Source organism: Protopterus annectens, chromosome 1.part2, assembly GCF_019279795.1.
Source record: "Protopterus annectens isolate FY-2018-M chromosome 1.part2, PAN1.0, whole genome shotgun sequence".
Taxonomy (NCBI): domain Eukaryota; kingdom Metazoa; phylum Chordata; order Ceratodontiformes; family Protopteridae; genus Protopterus; species Protopterus annectens.
Window position 1 is genome coordinate 202,213,795 of NC_056727.1, and position 22,011 is coordinate 202,235,805.

At 39.0% G+C, this 22,011-nt stretch overlaps 1 protein-coding gene across 4 annotated transcripts in view; it reads left to right on the forward strand.

Annotated features, from left to right (window-relative positions):
• EHBP1 (EH domain binding protein 1) overlaps nucleotides 1–22,011 on the forward strand; it is a 3,513,379-nt gene that overhangs the window by 2,388,322 nt on the left and 1,103,046 nt on the right. For all 4 annotated transcript variants that reach the window (XM_044055510.1, XM_044055511.1, XM_044055512.1 and 1 more), the window contains one exon: nucleotides 351–1,253. In XM_044055510.1, the coding sequence (XP_043911445.1) occupies nucleotides 351–1,253 (903 nt within the window). The remainder of the gene's footprint in view (nucleotides 1–350; nucleotides 1,254–22,011) is intronic.

Genomic DNA, 22,011 nt, shown 5'->3' on the forward strand with positions numbered 1-22,011 from the left:
AATGTCTGGTATTATTGACTGACTATAATTCTCAGTGATGTAGAAAATCAAATATTTTGCAAGGTACAGAGCAAAACTATGAGGCAAGATTAGGAACTTTTGAGAGCTATCAGACTCATGTTGCAGACATGTAACAGTCCACCAGGATGTGTAATTCTCTTGGTTTATTTTAAAATGCCTGATATTTCTATTCTTGTTCTGTGTACAGTTAAATAACAGCAATGACTACTTTGCTTAAAACAAATGATTTCCTATTGCATTTTTATTTCAGGTAATTCAGTGAATTCTGCTTTCACTTTTTTATATGATGTAGTTGTTTCTAACAGGATTATTTTTATGTTCTTTTCAAGGCTTATGATGGATTTGCAAGTCTTGGAATATCTCGCTTATTGGAGCCTTCAGATATGGTTCTGCTTGCCATCCCTGATAAGTTAACTGTTATGACCTATCTTTATCAGATAAGAGCACATTTCAGTGGCGAGGAGCTGAATGTGGTGCAGATTGAAGAAAATAGCAGTAAAAGCACATATAAAGTTGGTGACTTTGAAACAGACACTAACAGTTGTGTTGGACCGGACACTTTTTATGCAGAGCTTGGTGATGTAAATAGGGAGCCTGAAATGGAACATCAAAGCTGTGTACCAACAGACTCTATTTCTCAGGGTGACTCTACGTTTGCAAATGACAGCAACACACGTGAGTTAGGGCACTGGACCCCTGATGATAGCCGAAGTCTAAACACAGTACCTCCTTCCTTTCATAGGACTAGCAGTATCATTGATCAGCAGAAATCACATGAGAGCACTATCAAAACTGCTACATCTGTAAATATAGCAAAAAGTGACAGTTCAGACAGAGCACAAACACAGCCTTTGCCAGATAAAAAGAAACTGTTGAAAGTAGACCCTGTTAACTTAAGTAGCTTGTATGTTAGTGATCAGAAGAAGGCCATGCCACCAAAACTCTTACAGAAGGAAACTGATGAAGAAGAGCACAAGAGTTTAGACAGTCCTAGTAGAGACATGGATCAAGAGATGCATAAACAACCAGCTGCCACAGAGAATCAAAGTCAAGAACTTAACGCCTCAGTCAGAAAATCTGGATTCTCTCCTACACATAAACTTGGTTTTTCTTATAATGGAGATGCAGATCTTATCAAGAAAAAACGTGCCTCTTTAAGACACACAGAGGTTGATGGCTCCTCTGAATCTGGTGTAGCCAACCATATGGAGCAACCTGCAAAACCCACCCAGGTAAATATTCTGAAAATATCTGCTTTTGAACCCCTTGTCATTCATTTTATTCATGTGTCCTGTTGTTTTTATTTTATTGTATAAAATATATGTTATAAGGAGAGCCACCTAGTAATTTTAATTTGTACTATGTGAAGATCTAATACTTTCTGAAGTTTCATGTTTTGACTTAATCCTCCCAGTCTGTATGCTTCCTCCACTCTTTAGATTTTGAATAGTGTTTGTATAGGTTGCACTCAGGTATTGTACTTCACTTGTACTTATTTACAGTGCAGCTAATCTGTAGCAGTTGTGAATCATTGCTTGCATCACTGAATTAAGTATTAAAAAAAACTGAACTGGGAAATGCTATTGTTAATTTCCTGCAGTGTGTTAAGACTGCTCATCTGGAGCAGTGTTCCTTTTGGGGAAGTGATGTCTCCCTTGTGCCTGTGATGTCATTTTGTTACCTGGCACTTGTTTGGGTTAAAATAAGGTGTTGCACAGTATTGAGCACTTAATTTTGGCAGAGTTGAACGGCATGATTTGGCAGCTGTTTTGCTTTGAAAAATAATTCACTGTGTATTTATGCCCATTTTGGTTTTGGCACATCTCTGTATTGTGATGGTCAGTATTTTGTGCTGTAAGATATGTTTCCCTTCTTCTCCTTCCACTTCTCCTAGCTTGCATGATACTAGCTTAGTTAATTACCTCGCTACATGGAAACTCAGACTGCTCTCTAATGGCAGGAGCAACACAGACAAACTCCCAGAAAAAAAATGGTGCTATTCAGATGTTTAGAATACTGAACACAATGCAAATGTGTACTTGTAATATGCACAGCATATCTTCTATTGTATGTCACGTGGATCCTTGATAAAATGTATTGTAATTGTGTTGTAGCACAACCATTGCTCCTCAGCATTTTGAAATCTTTTTTAGCATTCTGAATTCCCTCTTTTCTGTGATTCAGGCTGCTAGTCCTCATTGCTTTTGCGATTGCTAGAGTCTGTACAGCAGTTTCTTTTTTCCTTATTTTAAATGATGTTTCTCCACTTAACCTAAAGGTACACATGTAAACACACCCTCCCTTTGTTATGTAATATTGGTCCCTGAATGTTAACAGATACATGTAGTACAAGGTTGGAAGGGGCTGGGGTTGCAGGTGAAAAGCTGATAAAGTGACTCATTTTTAACATCTATTCTGCTTAATGTTAAAATGCCATGTGGCACGGAATCTTGCAAGCACTTTATCAGTCAGGAAAAAAAAAAGATTAAAAATACAAACATTTTTCAGAACTAGTGTGAGAACCATGTCTAATAAAAGGCAGCCCATCTGGAAAATTGCAACTATAAAAGTATACCAGTTTGGCCTTTGTAATCAACAGTATCAGTCCAGTTTGTGCAGTTGTGAGTGAGTGAGTGTCCTCTGAATGTTGAATGCAGTAAAATTATTTTCATATTATTAGGATCATGTCATATGAATTTCCTAATGTATTATATTACAGTACATTTACATAAATACCAACAGTTGTTCCCCCTGTTAGGTGGTAGTGACGGCCTGGCTAAGAAGATGGTTTTATTTCAGGATGGCACCTTGTGGTATGTGCCATCAATGTTGCCACATTTTGTCAGCGTCCAGTATTAAAATACAAGACAAAGTGATACATATCAGGGGAAGATATAGTTGTTCTTCCTCGGCAGTAGTGTACATCACAGTGTGTTCTGATTGCACTGCGTTCTACATAGGCAAAACCCAGTGTAAGTTGGCACAAAGGATCTATGGACATTTTTATGAGATAGGCCATCAAAATGAAACCAATGCCTTATATAGGCATATTAAAATATTCCCTCAACATTCTTTCAGGTTTGCAGATTTACAGCAGGTTAAGTGCAACACTCTGAGGGGGGGAGGGGGGGTGTCCATGGAAGTTATATTTAGAGGAAAAGGAAAGTCTGGTGGCAGATATATTTAAATGCTAATTCTCCAACAGGCTAAAATGAAACAATTTCCATATCCAGTTTATTAAAACTAAAGGTATACGATAGATAATGTAATTAATAAAAAATCCCAATTCTTCAATATATGGGATTTTTATGCATTTATGCTTTTTTGTATTTTTGTAAATTTATATTCTGTGTATTCTTTTTAGTAGTGTCTGACTTTTAGATAATTGTGTTCGATTTTTATTGGTTGCAGGACTTGATTGATTGGTGACATAACTATATAGAAGAAAGATTCATGTGTTTTAATGGTGTCTGAAGAAGTTTGGTGATATACACCAGACGAAAGTGCTTACTAGAATAAATTGGATTTTTCCTCCTGGTTTCCTTTGCCTGCTGTTTTTGTTTTTACTGGTTGCACGTTTTTCCTTTGGGTTTTCCTAGTTTATTTCAGATCCTGTAATAGTACTTTTCTATTAGTATCTACTTCTGAGCACAAACGTGAACAGCATGAGTTTAACGTTTAATAAGTAATGAATAGAGAACATTTATTTTCTACATAAACGTGGGAGTAGTGCTAGTGTTTATTATAACATAAAAAGTCAAGCATACATTAATTGCTTACTAGTACAGTGCCTTTAATTTTATTACCTGCTCAGCACCCATTCACACATTTGTAATTTTTGTTATGCTTTCAGAGCTTATAAGTGCATGCTTAAAAAACAGGAGAGGGTTTACCCAGGTATTGCAATGGGGAGCCTCCTTGGTGCGATACTGAATGGATTTTCATTTGCTGTCTTTTCTCTAAAGCTTTTTTTTCTGCCATGTGTGTATTCATTCACTGGCAAATGTAACATCATGAGCCATATTTAAAGAGATCTTTGGGCCCATGAAAGCAAGTCATTAACGTGTTCAGGTGGCCTCCAGATCACAAGCCAAGACCCCATTCTGACAGTGTCTCTTTTGTATGGAAAAGGAGCAGAGCATGGAGTACTTGTCACAATTGCTCAGTTCAGCTACCCGATGATGCAAGTGGGAGGAAGCTTCTGGTGTACGTCTACTCAGAGAATGGCAACAGCTGAGAATAGGTGACTGAGACTGGTAGAAAGCCTTCCACTGAGTAGATATAAATTCCCAAATGAAAAGAAGTCCCCATTTGTAAAAAGAGGTATTCCAAGCCATCATAATCACTCATCAGGGAGGTGACTTTGACCTGCCCATATAACTCACTGATTTTATTCTCATTTTTTTCCCACCTCCAAGATACACATCTCTTTTATTTCTGTCCATACTGGATTATGCTGATCCAGCACCAAATGATCAAACAGATCCTCAAAGAGGTTCTGCAACTCCAGCTCCTTTTAAGACCACCCTTGCTTTCCTAGTATTTTTTTTTTCAAAAATCTGTTTATCTTTGTTTGTTTGTTTATACATAAAGCAACACAATTGTCAGCAAATGAAGTAGTACATTTGAGTTATATTACATTATACATACAAAACTATATACAATAAAACTAATAAAGTATATACAACCATGATAAATGCCCATTCCAATAAGCAAGATGAAAATGCATTATCTAATTTAGTCAGTTTAAACAATAACAATGGGATTTTGAATGCCCAATAATTGTATAAATGAAAAGAAAATGGAGGGGATTGCATTAAGTATAACTAAGTCAAAAGTCCGTCTCGAGGATCAAGATAAAACATACTATATTATTATTGCAGAATATGGTCAAAAAGGTATATTCCAGTAATCGATAAAATGTGGATATCATTTTTGGCTATGCATTAACTACTTGTGGGGCATTCGATAGCCATTTGTTTAAATTCTGTCTATGAAAGTATAGATTTGTTTTCCCAATTCCGAGTGATATACAATTTGATTAATGCAGAGTGACTAAGGTACACGTTTGTAATTTTGATACCACAGGAGGGGGGATCACAGGAGGGGGGATATGTAAAATTGCAAATTTCCAGGAAAGGGTAGATTTCTTAACCCATTTTTTGGAGTTTAAATTTTAATGAGCACCAAAGCTTGCAGGAGCATTTGCAATTCCAAAATATGTGAAATAAATCAGCCTTCTGATTGTCACAGTATGAACAGAATGGTAAAGTTATAGAGTAGAATTTGTTTAATAGAGCCAGGGAAAGATATGCATGGTTTAATATTATGCATTGTGTATAGCCAAGTTTTTTAAATGGGATAGATTTTGAGGTTATTTGGATAGATCGGGTTATATGGTTACTTGTGATGATCCAGGTCAGTCCAGTAACTGGAGAAGAGTACATCGTCTTGGAATCTAATTGAAGTTATATGTTTGTACGAATTTGAAATAATTTTTTTCTGCATAGTGTTTTACATAAGTTTGTTAGTCATGTAGTTTCGGATCATGCACAATTTTAATAGACATATCTGTAAGTTGTCTGAAAATAATAACAGGTTTTGGGAAGGTCCATCGCCAGTTTCATTTCAGTGATAGATTTTTTTGAAAAGATAGATATCTAATAGGCTTTTCACTGTAAGGACTGGGAAAGTGTTTAGGTTGAGCATTTTGTTGTTTAGTTTAAGACTGGGATTTAGATGCAGTGGCTTTAAAATATTAAAAGCACTAGACAAATATAGACTTTTAAAAATATTTTCTAGATTAGTTACCTTATTCTTTAAAGATGCGTGTAACTTGAAATTCTTCAAGTTTTCTTTAAGGTACGGAAGAGCTTTGGGATTAAAAGTGAGAGATTTTACAGAGTTGTAGAATAATTCTGTCCAGGTCGCAACCCAAGTCTTCCTATTTGGGTTATAATCAGAGATTGCCAGTAACCTGCTAAAGTTAATTATGTCATAATATAGTTTAAAGTAAGGGAGGCCAATCCCTTCTTTATTCTTAGGATATACCAGATTTTTATAGGCAATTCTGATTGATTTGAGAGACCATATAATCTAGAAAGAGACGAGTGAAGCATTTTAAAACATTTGTTACACACCAAAAAATTAGAGGAGTTAAATACATATAATATTCTTGGTAGGATGTTCATCTTAATAATGGCCACTTTTGCCAAAAAAGTTAGTCTTGCTGAAGAGTTGTCCAGAGTTTTGTAATATTACTTTGACAAAATAATTTTGAGTCTTGTTGAATGGATATTCCCAGATATTTTACTAAGTGATTTACTTTGATTTCCGTAGGTAAGGGGGTAGATGGATAATTGGAAAAATGGATTAATTGAAAACATTAAAGATTTCTCCAGATTTAATTTATAGTTTGAGAATTTTGAAAAGTCATCTATGGAATTCAAAACTTTTTATCATATGAGAATTAAGTTATGAAAAATATAAGTTTGGATCATCCACATAAGCAGATAAAGTGATCCTGATATTGTAGATGGTGGGTGTATGGTGAAAGGTTTTCTGTGCAATAAGTAAGAATAATGGTTCAAAATATAGATTAAAAAGGTATGGGGACATTGGACAACCGTGTCTAGTTCCTTTCTTAATATCAGTTCGGGAAGAAATAGTTTTGTTAATCTGTAAAACTGTGTGAGTTTTAGAATAAAGTACTCTGATGTAGTTAATAAAATCACTAGGTATACCAAACCAGGGTAGGACTGAGAGTAGGAAGTTTGTCTAGTCTGTCAAAGGCTTTGGATGCGTCAATTGCAAGGACAATTATCAGGGTACGATTTTGATTGGATGGAGTTATCTTAGTGTCCATAGTAAGTGTATTATCACATGTTTGTCTATACTGTATGAATCCAGATTGATTAGATGATACAGTGTAGAGGATAATAGATTTAAGTTTGTTTGCCATGACTGCAGCAAAAATTTTCATATCCAGGTTAATCAAGGAAATAGCTATATAGTTCCATGGATTTTTGGGGTCTGTGTTTTCTTTAAGACTGAAAATTGTTTTAGAAGCATTCAAGTGTATGTCAATAATATTATTATCTTTAATGTAATTGAATAGAAGTAAGAGAATTTTTGAAATTTTCTGATTAAAAGTTTTATAAAATTCCACAGTGAACCCATCAGGTCCTGGGACATTGTTAGATTTAAGAGTATTTATTTCCATAATTATTTCTTTTTTTGTAAGTGGAGATGACAGAGAATCTTGTTGGGAACAGTTAAGTTTCGGGAAGTTCAATTGTGTCAGAAATTTATCCGGGTCTTGTTCCTGTGGTGGGGATTTTTGGGCACTAAGGGATTGTGAGTATAGATTTTCAGATAAGTGGACTATATCTTGATTAGAATAGTAGGTGTTATCTTGGTATATTATAGGTTCATAGGTTGGTACTGGGCTATCTGCCCGAAGGCGTATATTAGCCCAGCCACGTTGTGCGGTATTCACCGCCCCTTTAGTAGTTCCCTAGACCCATGTACTAGCAGCTAGTACCCTTGGCCCCTATCTAGTAGTGCTGTTGGTGTGATCCCCAGTGTGAACTTTCTGTTACCCATCCACTCATCAAGGTTCCTCTTGAAGAGTGATAGTGAGAGGCTCTGTCTTATGTAGATCGGGACCCTGTTCCATAGTAAGGGAAGTCTCTGCGAAGGGAATCTATCCCTCCAGCATGTTCTATTCATTGTTGTGTTGAGGTTTATCTCCCTAGAGCGTGTAGCTCGAGTAGATTTGGTTTTGCTAAGATGGAGCATGTCCAACAATTCTGGGTTGGACATGGCTCTGTACGTTAGACAGAGATCGCCTCTGAGAAAGCGGTATGCAACAGAGAGCAGTCTTAGCTTTTTCAATCATGCTGCATAGGGCAACTGTTTGAGGCCAGTAATCCTCTTGGTTAGGTACCTTTGTGGCCTTTCCAGCTGCTGGAGATGTCTAGCCAGGTACATTCCAATTGGTGCATTGTACTCAATTATGGGTCTGATGAGGGAAGAGTAGAGGGGCACCATTACATCCTTAGATCTTGATGTGAACCCTTTCGTGATCAGATGGGTCACATAGTAGGATTTTCTAACCACTTTGGCAACATGGTTATCAAAGGAAAGCTGACTATCTACTTGGGTCCCTAGATCCCTTATTTCTTCTTCAGATTTCAGGGGATTACCTCCTATGTTGTAGTTTGCGGGTACTCTGTTTTTTCCAAAGGGGATTACTACGCATTTTTTTGCATTTAGCTTGAGACCATGGCTTTGACACCATGCATCAGTCTCATTTAGGCCCTTCTGGAGGATCTCCATGTTGGCCGGAGACTCTATTATAGCACCCAGTTTGCAGTCGTCCGCAAACTTAGTCAGCCTCAGCCCTTCTATGCTTGCCTGTACTTCTGAGAAGTATATGCCAAATAGGAGGGGCCCCCAGGACAGAGCCCTGAGGCACAACACTCGTTACTGGTCTGGATTTGGACATAGATCCCGCTACTCTTACTTTATGGAATCTGTCTGAGAGCCAGTTTGCAATCCATCTTGTGACATTAGGGTTTATGCCCAGGCTGGTGAGCTTATCAATAATACCTCAATGGGGAATGGTGTCAAATGCTTTAGCAAGGTCAAGGTAAGCTGTGTGTACCTCCTTTCCCTTATCTATAGCCTGAGTAACTGTCTCAAAGAAATACACCAGGTTCAGGAGGCATGGTCTGCCCTTGACAAAGCCGAACTGTGTGGGGTCCAGCGACTGGAGGTTCCCAATCTCTCCATTTATGAGTTCCATAATGATTCGCTCCATAGCCTTACAGATCAGACTGGTCAGACTTATTGGTCGGTAGTTCCCAGGGTCAGTTATAGCCCCACCCTTGTGTAGTGGGACCACCATTGCCATGCGCCATTCTATGGGCACATATCCTGTGGAGAGGCTGAGACTGAACAGGGTATTAAGATGTGGGGTTAATTCCTTTTGGAGCTCGCGTATGACACAGCCTGGGACACCATCTGGTCCCATGGAGGCAGTGTTTATAGCTTTAGATAGAGCCTTGTTAACCAATGTATCAGTAATAATTGGACTTACACAATCCCCTAGAATGGTAATAGGCCCTCTAGGTGGTGGTGGGGGGGGGGGGATTTGCACTGAACCTGTCAGCCAAGATGTTGGCAATGTCAGAAGGGTCAGTGTATTTTGTTCCATTTTGTACTAACTCAGAACAGACCTGAGCGTTGCCATTTAGGTTTTTGACATAGCCATAGAAGGCCTTATGGTTATCCTTGGCATCCTTGGCAACTTTCTTTTCAAAATTAGCTTTAGTTGACTTGATGAGGGCCCTCAATTTCTTACTAATGCTGATCAGGGATGATTTTTCTACTTGAGATTTGGCCTTTTTTTGTATAAGTCTCCTCCTTTTATTGTAAAGTTTGCTTATGGCCGGGGTTCACCAGACTCGTTTCTTCTTGCTTGAGGAAGGAGTCTTGGTTTTATTTGGGATAGCATGGTCCATGCAATCCTGAAGATGCATATAGAGTGCCTTGGTGTAGGATTCCGCATCCTGGATATCATTATCTCAGATATAATAGGAGATCATTTCCTCTGATTTATCAGCCTCGCCAAAAAATTTTGATGGCATTTGTGACCACTCAGAGTAATTCACAAGAGCTTTTATTTTGTTGAAAGGATAAATGATTCAGATATAATAGATAAAGTTCTTTCTTGAAGGTTGGCAAGTTTTTTTGCAGAATCTTGATTATATCTTCTTTGTAGTTCTGTCTCTAAATTAGTATTTTTTTCTGATAGTGGATTCTTTGGCAATATATTGTTTCTTATTATAGGAAGCCTTGTTGATGAGAACCCCTCTAATTAGGGATTTTGCTATTTCTTGCATTACGTCATCTTTTGGTAATAAATTGGGATTTTATGTCCAATTGTAACCCCTTTATCTAGAATTATTATCACTAAGCCAGTTTAGTGTGAGTGTTATTTTTGAGTGATCAGAAAAGAATCTAGGTTCTGTCTAGAAGTTATTGAGATTCATAAAAGTTCTAGGAATTAAGAAAAAAATCCAGTCTGTACTAGGTTTTGTGACATTGAGAATAAAAGGGGAATTTTTATTTAAAAAAATATATGGGTCAAGTAAATTAAAATCATTTTTAGTTCAGTAATGTCTATAATAGCATACTAATTAAATGTAATTTGTACGTTTGTCCTGTCTGACATAGGATCTTGAATAGTATTCCAGTCCTCCACTATAATTTAATAGTAATTATTGAAATGGCATAGAATCTTATAAATAAACATAAAGAATGCAGGGGGCACATGTTTAATAATAACACAGGTTTGTGAAAGTAAAGACAATTGTTATATAACACCATATTCCATCTGGGTCGACATCATAGTGTAAAATGTTACCTTGAAAAGTTGTGTTTTAGTAATCATTGCAACACCAGGACTATTAGATTTTTTTTTACCAGCAACAGTAATTGTTTAGTCCAGGTGGCCACGGTGGTGCAGCGGTTAGCGTTGCCACCTCACAGCAAGAAGTTCTCTGGTTTGATCCTTGGCTGGGGAGCCTTCTGTGTGGAGTCTGCATGTCCTCCCTGTGGTTGCGTGGGTTTCCTCCGGGAGCTCCAGTATCCTCCCACATCCCAAAGACATGCTGTAGGTGGATTGGACACTCTAAATTGGCCCTAGGTGTGAATGTGTGCGTGTGTGTGCCTTCTGTGGAAGGTTGGGTGCTGGGCTGGCAACTAGACACTGTAAAACTCCACTGCCAATCATGAGTGGACAGGTGATCAGCTGTGGTGACCCCTAACCGGGAAAAAGCCAGAAGAAGAAGTCATTGTTTTAGTCGACTTTTTCCCCATATCATTTTTCCATTGTTCAGATAACATACAAGTTTTTTTGTATTAATATTAGATGCATTTTAGTTTAAAGGCTAGATGAAAAAATAATTTTCTTTTTTTGTCTAGTTGGATATCCTTGATGTTCCATGAATCAATAATCCACATAATAAAGCTTTATATGTATATAGTAATCAGGAAGGATGAGTTTAGTTGTAACTATCTTAAGTAGAGCAGAGGTAGGGCATTCATCTAAAGTTAATGGCAGAGAGCACTTATCTCTTCCTGCATATTTCCCGTGCCTAATCACAAGTCTACTTAGCCCGGAATATTATAGTAGCAAATAGAGGTTTTGTAGGAAAAGTAGAGAGTAAATCTAATAACAGGGTGTCTCTAGTAACTATTTATTGTGTAACATACAATCCTAGTAAAAAAGTATAATTCAAGTAGGGAACAAGTAGCATAATTCTCCTAACACACTTACTTCTTATCAGTCAACTTCCACTAAGTATTTAAAAGGATGTATGGTAAAGAGCTGATAGCAGAAGGAGAAAATATAACAATTATGCGAGCAAAAAAAGATGCCTAAGGTGTAGAATAGAGAAGTACGTATATGATTGTCTAGAAATCATAGGAGATGCACATAAATTGTGTGTATGACAGTGGAGCTAAAAATGGTCTCCAGTTCTATTATTAATCATAATGATTATAAAATATATTTGAAACAATCACAAATAAACCCTTAACTTGTTTTAATATATTTAAATATTGGAAACGTGCTGGGCTATTCTATTTTAACCAACCAAAAGCATATTCCAAATCTTTTTATAACAGAAATAGACTTACAGCCACGTTTAGCATCAAGTATAACCTTAAAACTGCTCAGAATAATAAATTTAAATTAGACATTCATATAAATGCCAGGAAAAAAAACATTGGCCATGTCAAAAGCAAAAGAGAGGAACCATATCAAGTGACTCGGCCAAAATACTTGTCTATTTGTTTTCAGATTAAGCATTCCTTTGACCTATTGTATGGTCCTTATAGTACAAGAAAAAAACAAAACAATGAATGTATAAATGGTAAGTACAGTTGATTTATTAAATAATAATGTAACATAATATTTAACCTAACAGACTACATAAAACAGACCAGTCTATAACACCACAAGTTGTTGTGTGGCAAGTATGGATACAGTGAGTTAACAGTGATGAAGACCTTTCAAATTGTTTAAAATGCCAGAATATAAAATTATTTGCGCTAACATTTCCTCTGTGCCACAGATGAAATCACATCTTTCAATTGACATATTAAAGATTAATAAAACGTTAAAGCTTTCCCAAGAAGCAGTTCTTACTGTTCATATACATATGATAGTGCATTTATCAGCTGTTATCAAATTCAATCCCATACATCAGGAATTTTCCAAAACACTAGAGCTGATAAATACAAAAAAATAGGAACAATAGGGTTTTGTAATTGATCTGCTTATATGCAACATCAAAGACTGTTTGATGATCAGCAATATAGTCATTTAAATTAAATAGTTATTTATAAGCTGGTTGTTCCAGCTGCATTGCAAAGCTCCTAGTGTATTGACTGTCTTTCTTGCCACGCTATTTAAATTAAAATAAAGTAGCAGAGTAGAGTATTTAACTAAACCACACCAATAGAGGAAAAATCCACTTCACCACAAACAGAATAGAGTGTTTAACCCTTCAGTATATTAGACTCTGCTTTAATGTTCATTTTCAGTGTGTTACCAATCTTACGGTGATCTCTGTTACTACCGTTTAAGTATTTAAACAGCTTTGAATATTAAATAAGAGATCGTGTCCCTTTAAGAAGATGAGGAAACTTGGGAAAGGAAAGCGAAGTTGCTGAAGGGCCATTGTAAGAGAGTAACACTTAAACTGTTTCATGTGAACTACAAAATCAATTAATAATGCCAATAAGGAGCTTGCACCCCCCCCCAAAAAAAAAAGAAAGAAAAACTCCGGACCTAACAACATGGCACTGATCTATAAAACAATCCAAAATATACAGCACATCACAGCTCCAAGCAAGAAGCCGATGCAACATGGATCCTGCATATGACAGCAGCCCAAGAAGGCGATCAGCATTTCATCTGGAACTTAATCTTGTGTTGTGTTAGATATGTGCAGAACTGAGAAAGTTTTTTCTCTTTCTTGTTTTATTTGCAGCAGGAGGTCTTGTACAAGGAAGATTTTACTACCATTCCAGTTGAGAAATTTCTTTTTTCTTTGCAGTAGAGAGGATTTTGAAGACATCATGGTAGTTGAGAAGTTTAACGTATACTTGTCTCGGTTTATCTGTATTTGGGGAAGATCTGGTCACACAATGGGCCTTTTCAATAATTATATGATTTGCATCGGATGGGTTTTCTAGCAAGCAGCCTAAGATTTGCTGTATTGATTCCAGTATCTTTGGTTGCTCGGTTTGCTCAGGAATACCTCATGATATTGTTTTGCTTGGGTCTTGCTTCAGGGTCAGTAATCTTCTGCTGGATATTCTTTCTGTTTGTATTTAAGATTAGTGTCTGTTTCTGAAGCTGGACAATTCTGATCTCATTGATCTCATTTTCTAAGACTCTGTCTCCCATTTTTTTCCGTTCTATTCGCGATTTGATTAATAGAGTCACCAAAAGTTTGAAGTTGGTCAGAACATTTCTGAATAGTGAGCTGTATTGGCTGAAGAGCTAGTTTTAACTCATCAAGGTTAGAGAGTTGTTTTTGTTTTGCTTTACGTATTGGTTTATTTAAATCTTGCTGGTTCCCAGTTCTGGGTCTTTTTCATATAGCATCTTTTTCAGGTGAAAATACTGCAGAACATTTAGTTTTAGTAGTTTGGGTATCCATGCTGTCAGTTTCATTTGACATCTTTGGCCTTTCTTTTCCTTTGGTTCAAGAGATTAGTAGTTGAGGCCTCTTAGTTGTAGCCAGGCAAGGATTTTTAGTCAAATCCAAGGTAATCTTTCCCCTAAGTATTAAAATCTTCTTTTAGATTTATTTCAAGCAGAATATAGGTTTTATTAGTCGATTGGGATTTTGTGAGTTTGAGTGAGCTGTGTACCAAAACTGGTTAAGATCATTTAGAATCCCAGTCAAAGCTAAGTAATAGCAGTGTTTATAGGCAGGCAGCCGTCTTGTTCTGTCCAGGATTTGAGTTTTATGTTTGACTGGCTACCCTCCAGTTAAGCTTGCTGGCTTAGCTGCAGTGAAGTTACTGAAGTCATTTTTCTTCGTGACCACTACCTGTGCTTGCAGGATTTCAGAGCTTCAGAGCCCTAACTGTGGGGGAACAGATCTGTTTTTTTCACAAGTATTCAGGTCCTGTAGGGATAACTCGTGTTTCTTCCTAAAAGAAGTGCCCGAAATAGCTTTAAAATGGTCTGTTAATTTCATGTTTTTTTGTGTGGACAGAAGCTAAAGGTTAAAAAGCAATTTACACAATGAACACGTTCCAGGAGACTGAGTAGCTTTTTGTCTTCTTTACTCTAGAGAGTAAAGGATGAGCAGTTGTCAAGTAGAATGCGCACAGGTGTAAGACAATATGTGCTGCCTGACCGAGACCCTGCAACAGTAGTGGGTTTGATGCTTGTGATTTCCGTTTACCCACTATGTGATTCTGAGCAACTCGCTTAACCAGAATTTGCTCCCAAGACACCTGAAAAGGGACTGTGTCTCCAATAGGCTTAACCTGTTTAATATTTTTTTACCATCAGGGATTGAATTCTCTGTTGCAGTCAAAGGGCACTCATTCAGAGGTATGGCTGCTTCCTGTGCCTGCTTCAACAATGTCCCCATTGTAGACATTTGTGCTCTGACCATTTGGTCCTCAGTTCATGCCTTCACCAACAGTTGTTACTAGACCATGACTGTAAGCGTCAGGCCTCCATTGGTACTGAATTGATTCAAAACTTAGTTTTTTGAGCTGTTGCCTTTTGGTTGTTATCTAAGCAACAGATAAGGTGGCAGGTTTCCTTCTTGTGGCCTGGTTTAATTGTACTCTAAAGAAGAAAATTTCAGATGTCAGGTCTGTTAGAAGTGTTCTTACTATAGCACTTGATCTACAAGGAGATCGTCCTTGTTAGATCCTAACCACCCACTCACTGTCACTTTGTGCTTGGATAGTTCTTCCATCTTGAAGCTGCTGCTGGAGTTCCTTGTAAATCAGACAAATACATATTTGTATAGTGTAGGTGAACTGAGGTGTATAATGGTAATTATCAAGAAAGCTTGAGGGGTCACATAGATAAGTGTTTAACTTTGAGGCAGTGGGTTACTGCATTGAAACTCATTTATGATCCAACTTAATCATATACCATTGAGGAGGGCCTCCAATGTCAGATATAGGTATTGACATTTTAACATGTAGGTAATGGCATTGTTATTTATATCAGTTGATCTCCAAAGTGTCCCACCTCGGTAGGTCATAAGTACTCTCCCTACATCACTCTATGTTTAGACAGCTCCCTCATCTGGCAGCAGGTCTTGAAGTTCCCTGTAAGCCAGACAGGTATGTATTTAAAAATCTTTGTACGTTGTCGGTATAATAAATTGAACAGTGGTAATTCTTGAGTGTGTTCAGTGGGTCACATAACGCCACCTTTGATTGAGAGGCAGTGGATTGAGGACATGAACTGTACTTTACTGCATAACAGAGTTATTGTTTGACATGTTGTTCTACCCTGCATAACAAAATTATTCACATAATGTCTGGCTTTAACCATGGAACTGGCCACTAACACCTTACTGATAAAGAAGCTGAATAGCAGAGAGCTTTCTAAGGGGCACCAATAAGGATATGATGGCTGCAGCCAAAGTCGCTGTTGTTGACAAAAATGCTTTTTAATGTCGGGTAGCTGAAAAACCAGCAAAAGATATCAAATCTGGGACACTAGGACATTTTTCTTCACTGCTGGTGGGTACTGGAGGGTTGATTGTTGTGAAAATTGAATAGCTGGATGTCCACTCTCTCCTGTATCAGAGGCCATTGGTTACTTTCAGGCACAAGAGAGTCCAATGAGATGAGGCCATTTCTGGGGCAGACGTTATGGACATACTGGCAGACACTTAACAGAATGTGTGCACTTCAGAATATATTGCATGCAAGCCCTGCATTGAAATACTGTGCAGTGTGCTTGTTTGCATCTTGGCGTCTGGAGTATTTAGGAATGTGTAAAAGAAAAGAATAACAGTAGTGGTCAGATGACAAATTTTTATCATCCTGTCTGAAAGTTGTAGAGATTCTTTTCCTTATGGGACTCCACCCATCTGCCTTATGTAGGCCACTAGGTAAGCAATAGAGGAACAGATAGTCCAGTATAAGGGAGTGGGTGATCAGGAACTGAAGTCATGCTTTGTGACCAAAAATAGACCTCTCATAAAAAGATGATCAGGAGATGGTCTAGTACATTCAAGAGGAAGGGATAGCTGAAGGAGCTGAACACTTTAGTGAGGTTAGCAAGACTTCTGTTACTAGCAGGCCATCATGTATTTTGGAAAGATGGTGCCTGAATATGATCATTTGCTTATCTTTGTGCTGTAGCCAGGTCTAACGCCATACTTAGCAAAGGAAGGAGTCCCGTTATTTTTGTACTTGTTCACCGAACTACTGATGGATGACACATTCCATGACATTGGACTTAATAGAATGCAAGTGAGACATGAAAGTAGTTATTGGTGCCATCCTACACTCCTGTTTAGAGGTAAGAACCATTGTCATATGTTACATGGGTCAGGAAAAAATGTAAATTAGGGACATATTTATTTTATGGAAAAGGGAAAAGATAGAGATAACCAGTTTGAAAAGGTTGGGAGTTCACTGGACCACTGAGAAATACAATTTATGATACATTGGGGATCAGAGCTCTGAGTAAAAAGAGTCTACTGGAATGTCATGGCTTGATTTTCTGTGTGCCCTGAGGAGATGAGGGCCTTTGTTGCATTCCATAAGAATGTAAATGATTAACCCTTGATTAATTTTAAAGATTAGAGACTGTTGAAGACCCTAATTGGTAGTCTTTGAGATAGGCCAGCACATTAGGGTACTGAAAAAGTGAGGAGCACATAGTCTTTACATCATTGCATTTGATAGATATAGTTCACATGATACATGTCTTGCTGTACATATGCAGACTAGCTTGTGATGAAAGTGCGTCGTGTCGATGATCACCATGCAGGCTGCATGAGTTAATTTTTCAAGATTCCTTTTGTTTATTGCAAGCTTTGAAATATCCTATCTGTTTGTATGTTCACATACTTTCTTAACAGCATCACAGGATGCACTTGGATAAGCTGTGGCAGGTTTTCTTGATTAGTGTACCATCCTGTTTTGAATAGAAACAGGCTGTGAATATATATTGATGTAGGAATAGCATATGTAGGTACACAAAGCTTGTGCTTGCATCATTCCTTGTGATACTTTTAAAGCTCTTTCCCTGTGGGGTTATCTTGCTACTTGAAAGAATTAATGAAAAGTACTAATGCTGTCCATCCCAGATGTGGTGATGCTTTCACAACCCTTCACCTGCATTTAACAAAAAATTTCCTGGAAAGTACTTTTTTATGTTTTAATTTTCTGAAATTTACACTGTAATATGTGCCCCAGAGGAACATCAGAGTTGACATAAGCTTTAGAACTATTTCACTTAGAATGCATCTGGGACAGATAGGTACACTGTTAAACATCTCTTGTTTTACATTCTTTAGTATAAATCATTTAGTAAAATCTATCTGGAAGACTGTTTTGCTGCTTGTGTATGAATTGCAATATTATTAGCTCATAGTATAGCTAAACCAGTGTTGATTTCTTTGGCAGATGCAAACAAATATCTTTAACCTAGAAAACCAATAATTGCTCAAGTCATACTGAAATAAGATAAACCTGTTAACCGTTGTTCAACTTTCCAGTACCTTTATGGTCTTCTGTCCGACCTACCTATGTGTGCACCTAGTAATGGATTGATCAACAAGGACCTAGTTTAGCCACTGCTTGGAAGAACTGATAAACTGCCAGAAATACTCTATGTTAACGCAGGGAGTTAAAGCAGCAGTCTTCATCCTGTAGTCCTGGGTTTGATATTCTCAGTATTTCTATACCTGCAACCACATTGACTCTAAACAAATTACTTAACCTGATAGTGGTCCCAGTCACCTCTGAAAAGGGACATTTTGTACCAAGGGATTATCTCATTAACAAATTAAGTAATATTTACTCATAAGGTACCCATAAACGATGCATCACTGACAAGTGATATAATTAAGATATTTATTTGACGTATAATAATAGATGTCCTTCTATTCCTATGTTGCAGTATTCTTGGTGTAGGATTTCCCACCTCAGGAGATCCATACATCGGCTACTATACAAAAGCTTCAGCTTGGCTGTGTAGTTGCGTGGGACATCACACACAGGGCCATAAACCAGGGGTCTTAAATGTGATGTCTGCATGCACAGACCTCAGAACTTTTCAGCCGCAGACAACCATCTCATTGTGTGCTTCGCTCCTTCACCGCAAGATGTCTAAAAGCTAAGTACCCCTTTGGGGTTTTTTCTTCTTAATTATAGCTAAAGCTTGGTTTGCTGCATTAACCTTTAGCCGATGTCAGCTAAAAAGGGTAAATGCCAGTGCGGGTGCCAGATACCACATAAAGATACCCACGACCACTGCGTTTTTTGCTTAGGCCGAGAGTACGGCCATACCACTTGCTCAATTTGCCAGTCTTTTGTACCTAAGACCCTATGTAGCTGTCTGGCTGCCCTCAATCTATACCTAGAAAATCAGCGTCTTAAAAAATTAGCGTTAAGCATGGATCCCATTTCAAAAGCTCCGAGTGAACCTCCGCGAAAGAAGGCCAAGATTCCTAGGCCCACTTCCTCTGCCTCTCCAGCCCTGCCAGCTGCCAATTTAGAAGTTGAGGGACGTCCTTCAGATCCGTCTACTTCAGCAACCTTTGAGGAAGCCGCTTCTCAGTTGACGACTGGCATGTCCACAAAGCGTACGCTTACTCAGACATCAGCTGCAACCGATGTCGAGTGGGAACCAGACACAGCTGGGCCTTAAACCGGGATCCCTCCTCTCAACACTGCTACCCTTAGCCATGCACCGGAGTCCAGACCTTCACGTAAGGCTACGCCATTAAAAAAGAAACAGAAAACCAAACGTCTGGTTACACTCTCTGAAGGCCTACTTGATTGGCAGTCCTTTACCTCATCTTTGATGCAGGCCTTCACGGCCTTTAGGCCCACAGCCTCTTCTCCATCTACCTTGCCTCTCCTTAGCCCTAGGCCTGCCTCTGTCTCCTCTCTCCCTCCCCCACTACTGAAGACAGGGAAGAAGAGCAAGAGGCTTATTACTCCTCTTCAGATGAATCCATCTCATATGTCTCCCAGATAGCCTCCGCTCATTAATATTACTCCCCAGATGAAGAATCCATCAAAGGGGACTCCTCTCCAGAGGATATCATCTTTGGAGAGACCATTACAAAAATGAAGAAATACTTCAAATGGGACACCTCACAAACGTCTGAATCTCAAAAAAGATATTTTTAATTACTACAGGTGGAATCTCCTTCCCCTTCTGCCATACCCCCTGTCATCCCTGCTTATTTAGATGCCTTTACCTCAGCATCCAAGACCCCTGACTCTCAACCTCCTGCCCCTAAGAGGCCAGATCGCTTCTACAAAGGGCCTGATGACCAGAAGTTCCTAGTCAAACCACCCCTGGCAAACCCTGCTGTGATTGCAGTATCACCAGACAAACAATCCAGACTGATTCTGTCTGCCTCTCTCCTACCTACTGATAAAGACAGTAAAACTACGGCTCGAATTGGGAAGAAGGTTTACACTTCTTCCACGCTGGCCTTCAGAGCCATCAACTGTCAAACCCATATGACCAAATATGCTCTGGACCTTGTCTCTCAAGCATCTACTCTGCTGGCTGCTACTCTAGACTGCGCCACTAAATTTGACATAGCATCTAAACTGTTTCTGGCTGTGCAAGTAGCCAGACATTCCATTACATGTAGTTATGATGCTGCAGAGGCCTTTGCATGGTCTGCAGCCTGTGCCTCTGTACTTTGGAGATATTCATGGCTGCGCCTACAACACTTACCAGAGAACTTCAAGTCTAAAATCTTAGATGCCCCTCTGGACCCTACCTTAATGTTTGGTAAACAGTCAGCAGACCTTTCTAAAAACCTACAAGAAAAGAGTAAGGAATTGCAAGACATCAAGCACCTTCTTGTGTCTCCTATTCCTAAATATTACAGAAATTAACCTGCAAAAACTACCTTTGTCAGAAGAAACCCCTCCTCTGCTGGACCTTCGAATTTCAGGCACAGAAGGGGGGCCAGAAGACAAACTTCTTCCAGGCCAGCTGTCTCACATCCCTTTCAAGACAGAGGAGGACCCAACAATGCTTGACTGCCTTGCCCACCTTCCCCTGTCTGCCCACCTCTCTCACTGCCTCCCCTTTTGGAAAACCATCACTACAGCAAATGGGTTCTGGCTATAATTCAAAAAGGAAACTTCCTTTCTTGGAGAGAAAGGCTCTCTCTAAGGGGTATACCCTTCCCCGCAAGAAACCAGAGACATCTCTTCCCTCAGATTTTACAAGACCTTCTGAACCTGGGAACTATAGAGCCTGTCCCCACAGGACAGGAAGGAAAAGGCTTCTACTCAAGACTGTTTCTGGTCCCCAGAAAAGATGGACCATGGAGGCTCATTCTAGACCTTTCCTTTCTAAACCTATTCTTAAAGGTTCCCACCTTCAGAATCTTGTCTTTACAAATGTTATTCCCTCTTATACCAGCCCAGGCCTTCATGGCCACTCTCGACCTAAAAGAAGCCTATCTGCAGATCCCCATACAACCTTCTCTCAGAAAGTTTTTACATTTTTCTGGACCCTCCTGTCACTTTCAATTTACAGCATTGCACTTTGGTTTGTCCACTGCTCCCAGAGTGTTCACAAAATGCCTGTCACCTGCCATAGCCTTTTGCAGAACACAAGGGATTCAGATGTACCCTTACATGGACGACATCCTTATTCTAGCAGAATGCAGGGAAACCCTGCAAACCATTTACAGCTCACCATTTGCCTGCTTCAAAGACTGGGGTTCACCCTCAACTTCACAAAATCCTCCTTGACCCCAGAACAAGACAAAACATTTCTGGGTTGCAGGATCAGGAAAGACATAATGAAAGCTTTTCTTCCCCTTTTCTTTCTTCATGTTTCACTGTTGCAGTTATCACATTTGGGTTATTCCTGCCAGGGTAGCCCTCGGCCGGCCCGAATACCAGAGACTTAGTATTTCTGTGTCGGTTGCTGTCGCTTGAGGACTGATGTCAGGTCATCAGTAGTATAAAGTAAGGCAGCCAATGGTATTACATCAGTCTTTCTTGCCGTGGAGCCAGAAGCAGTTCGCACGAGTGCCGGTCGGCTACTACCTGAGTTTTCATCTATCAAATTGAAGTTGAAGTCTTCTAAAGCTAAGTAACCCGTTGGGGATCCTTTTTTCTTGCACTAACCAATGTCAGAAAAATTTAATAATTGTCTCGCCTGTGGAAAGCAAATACCACACCGAGACTTCTACCCTTACTGCATCACGTGTTTAGGCCCAGATCACAACATCCCCCGTTGTAGCTTCTGTGCTTTGTTCAATGCCAGAACTATCTGTCGTTGGGCCCTTATTGTAGCCAGATATTTTCGTTTTCAGTCCTCGAATTCCAATATGGCTTCGGTAAGCCATCCGACAGCAGGTCTGCTGAAAAAACGTAAAGAAAGACAGAGACAGACTGGACAGGTACAAACCTACTGACGACGCTTCCATTAAGCTAATCGTCAGTCCTCCGGTACACAGTGAGGTGCTTTCACAGCCTCTGGTGCCTGCTTCAGTTGATTCTCAGGCTGCTATCTAGACCCTTTCAAAGTCCGGCATGCCACAAAACTCTTCTTTGACAAAGGATCTTGCAGTCGTCTCTACCTTGGATGTGTCCGAAGCCGCTGAGCAGGCAACGGCTTCCGAGGAAGTCCTTCGCACTACCGAATCTCGACACTAACTGACATCTTCTTTTACAACTACCGTTCTTTCAAAAACAACC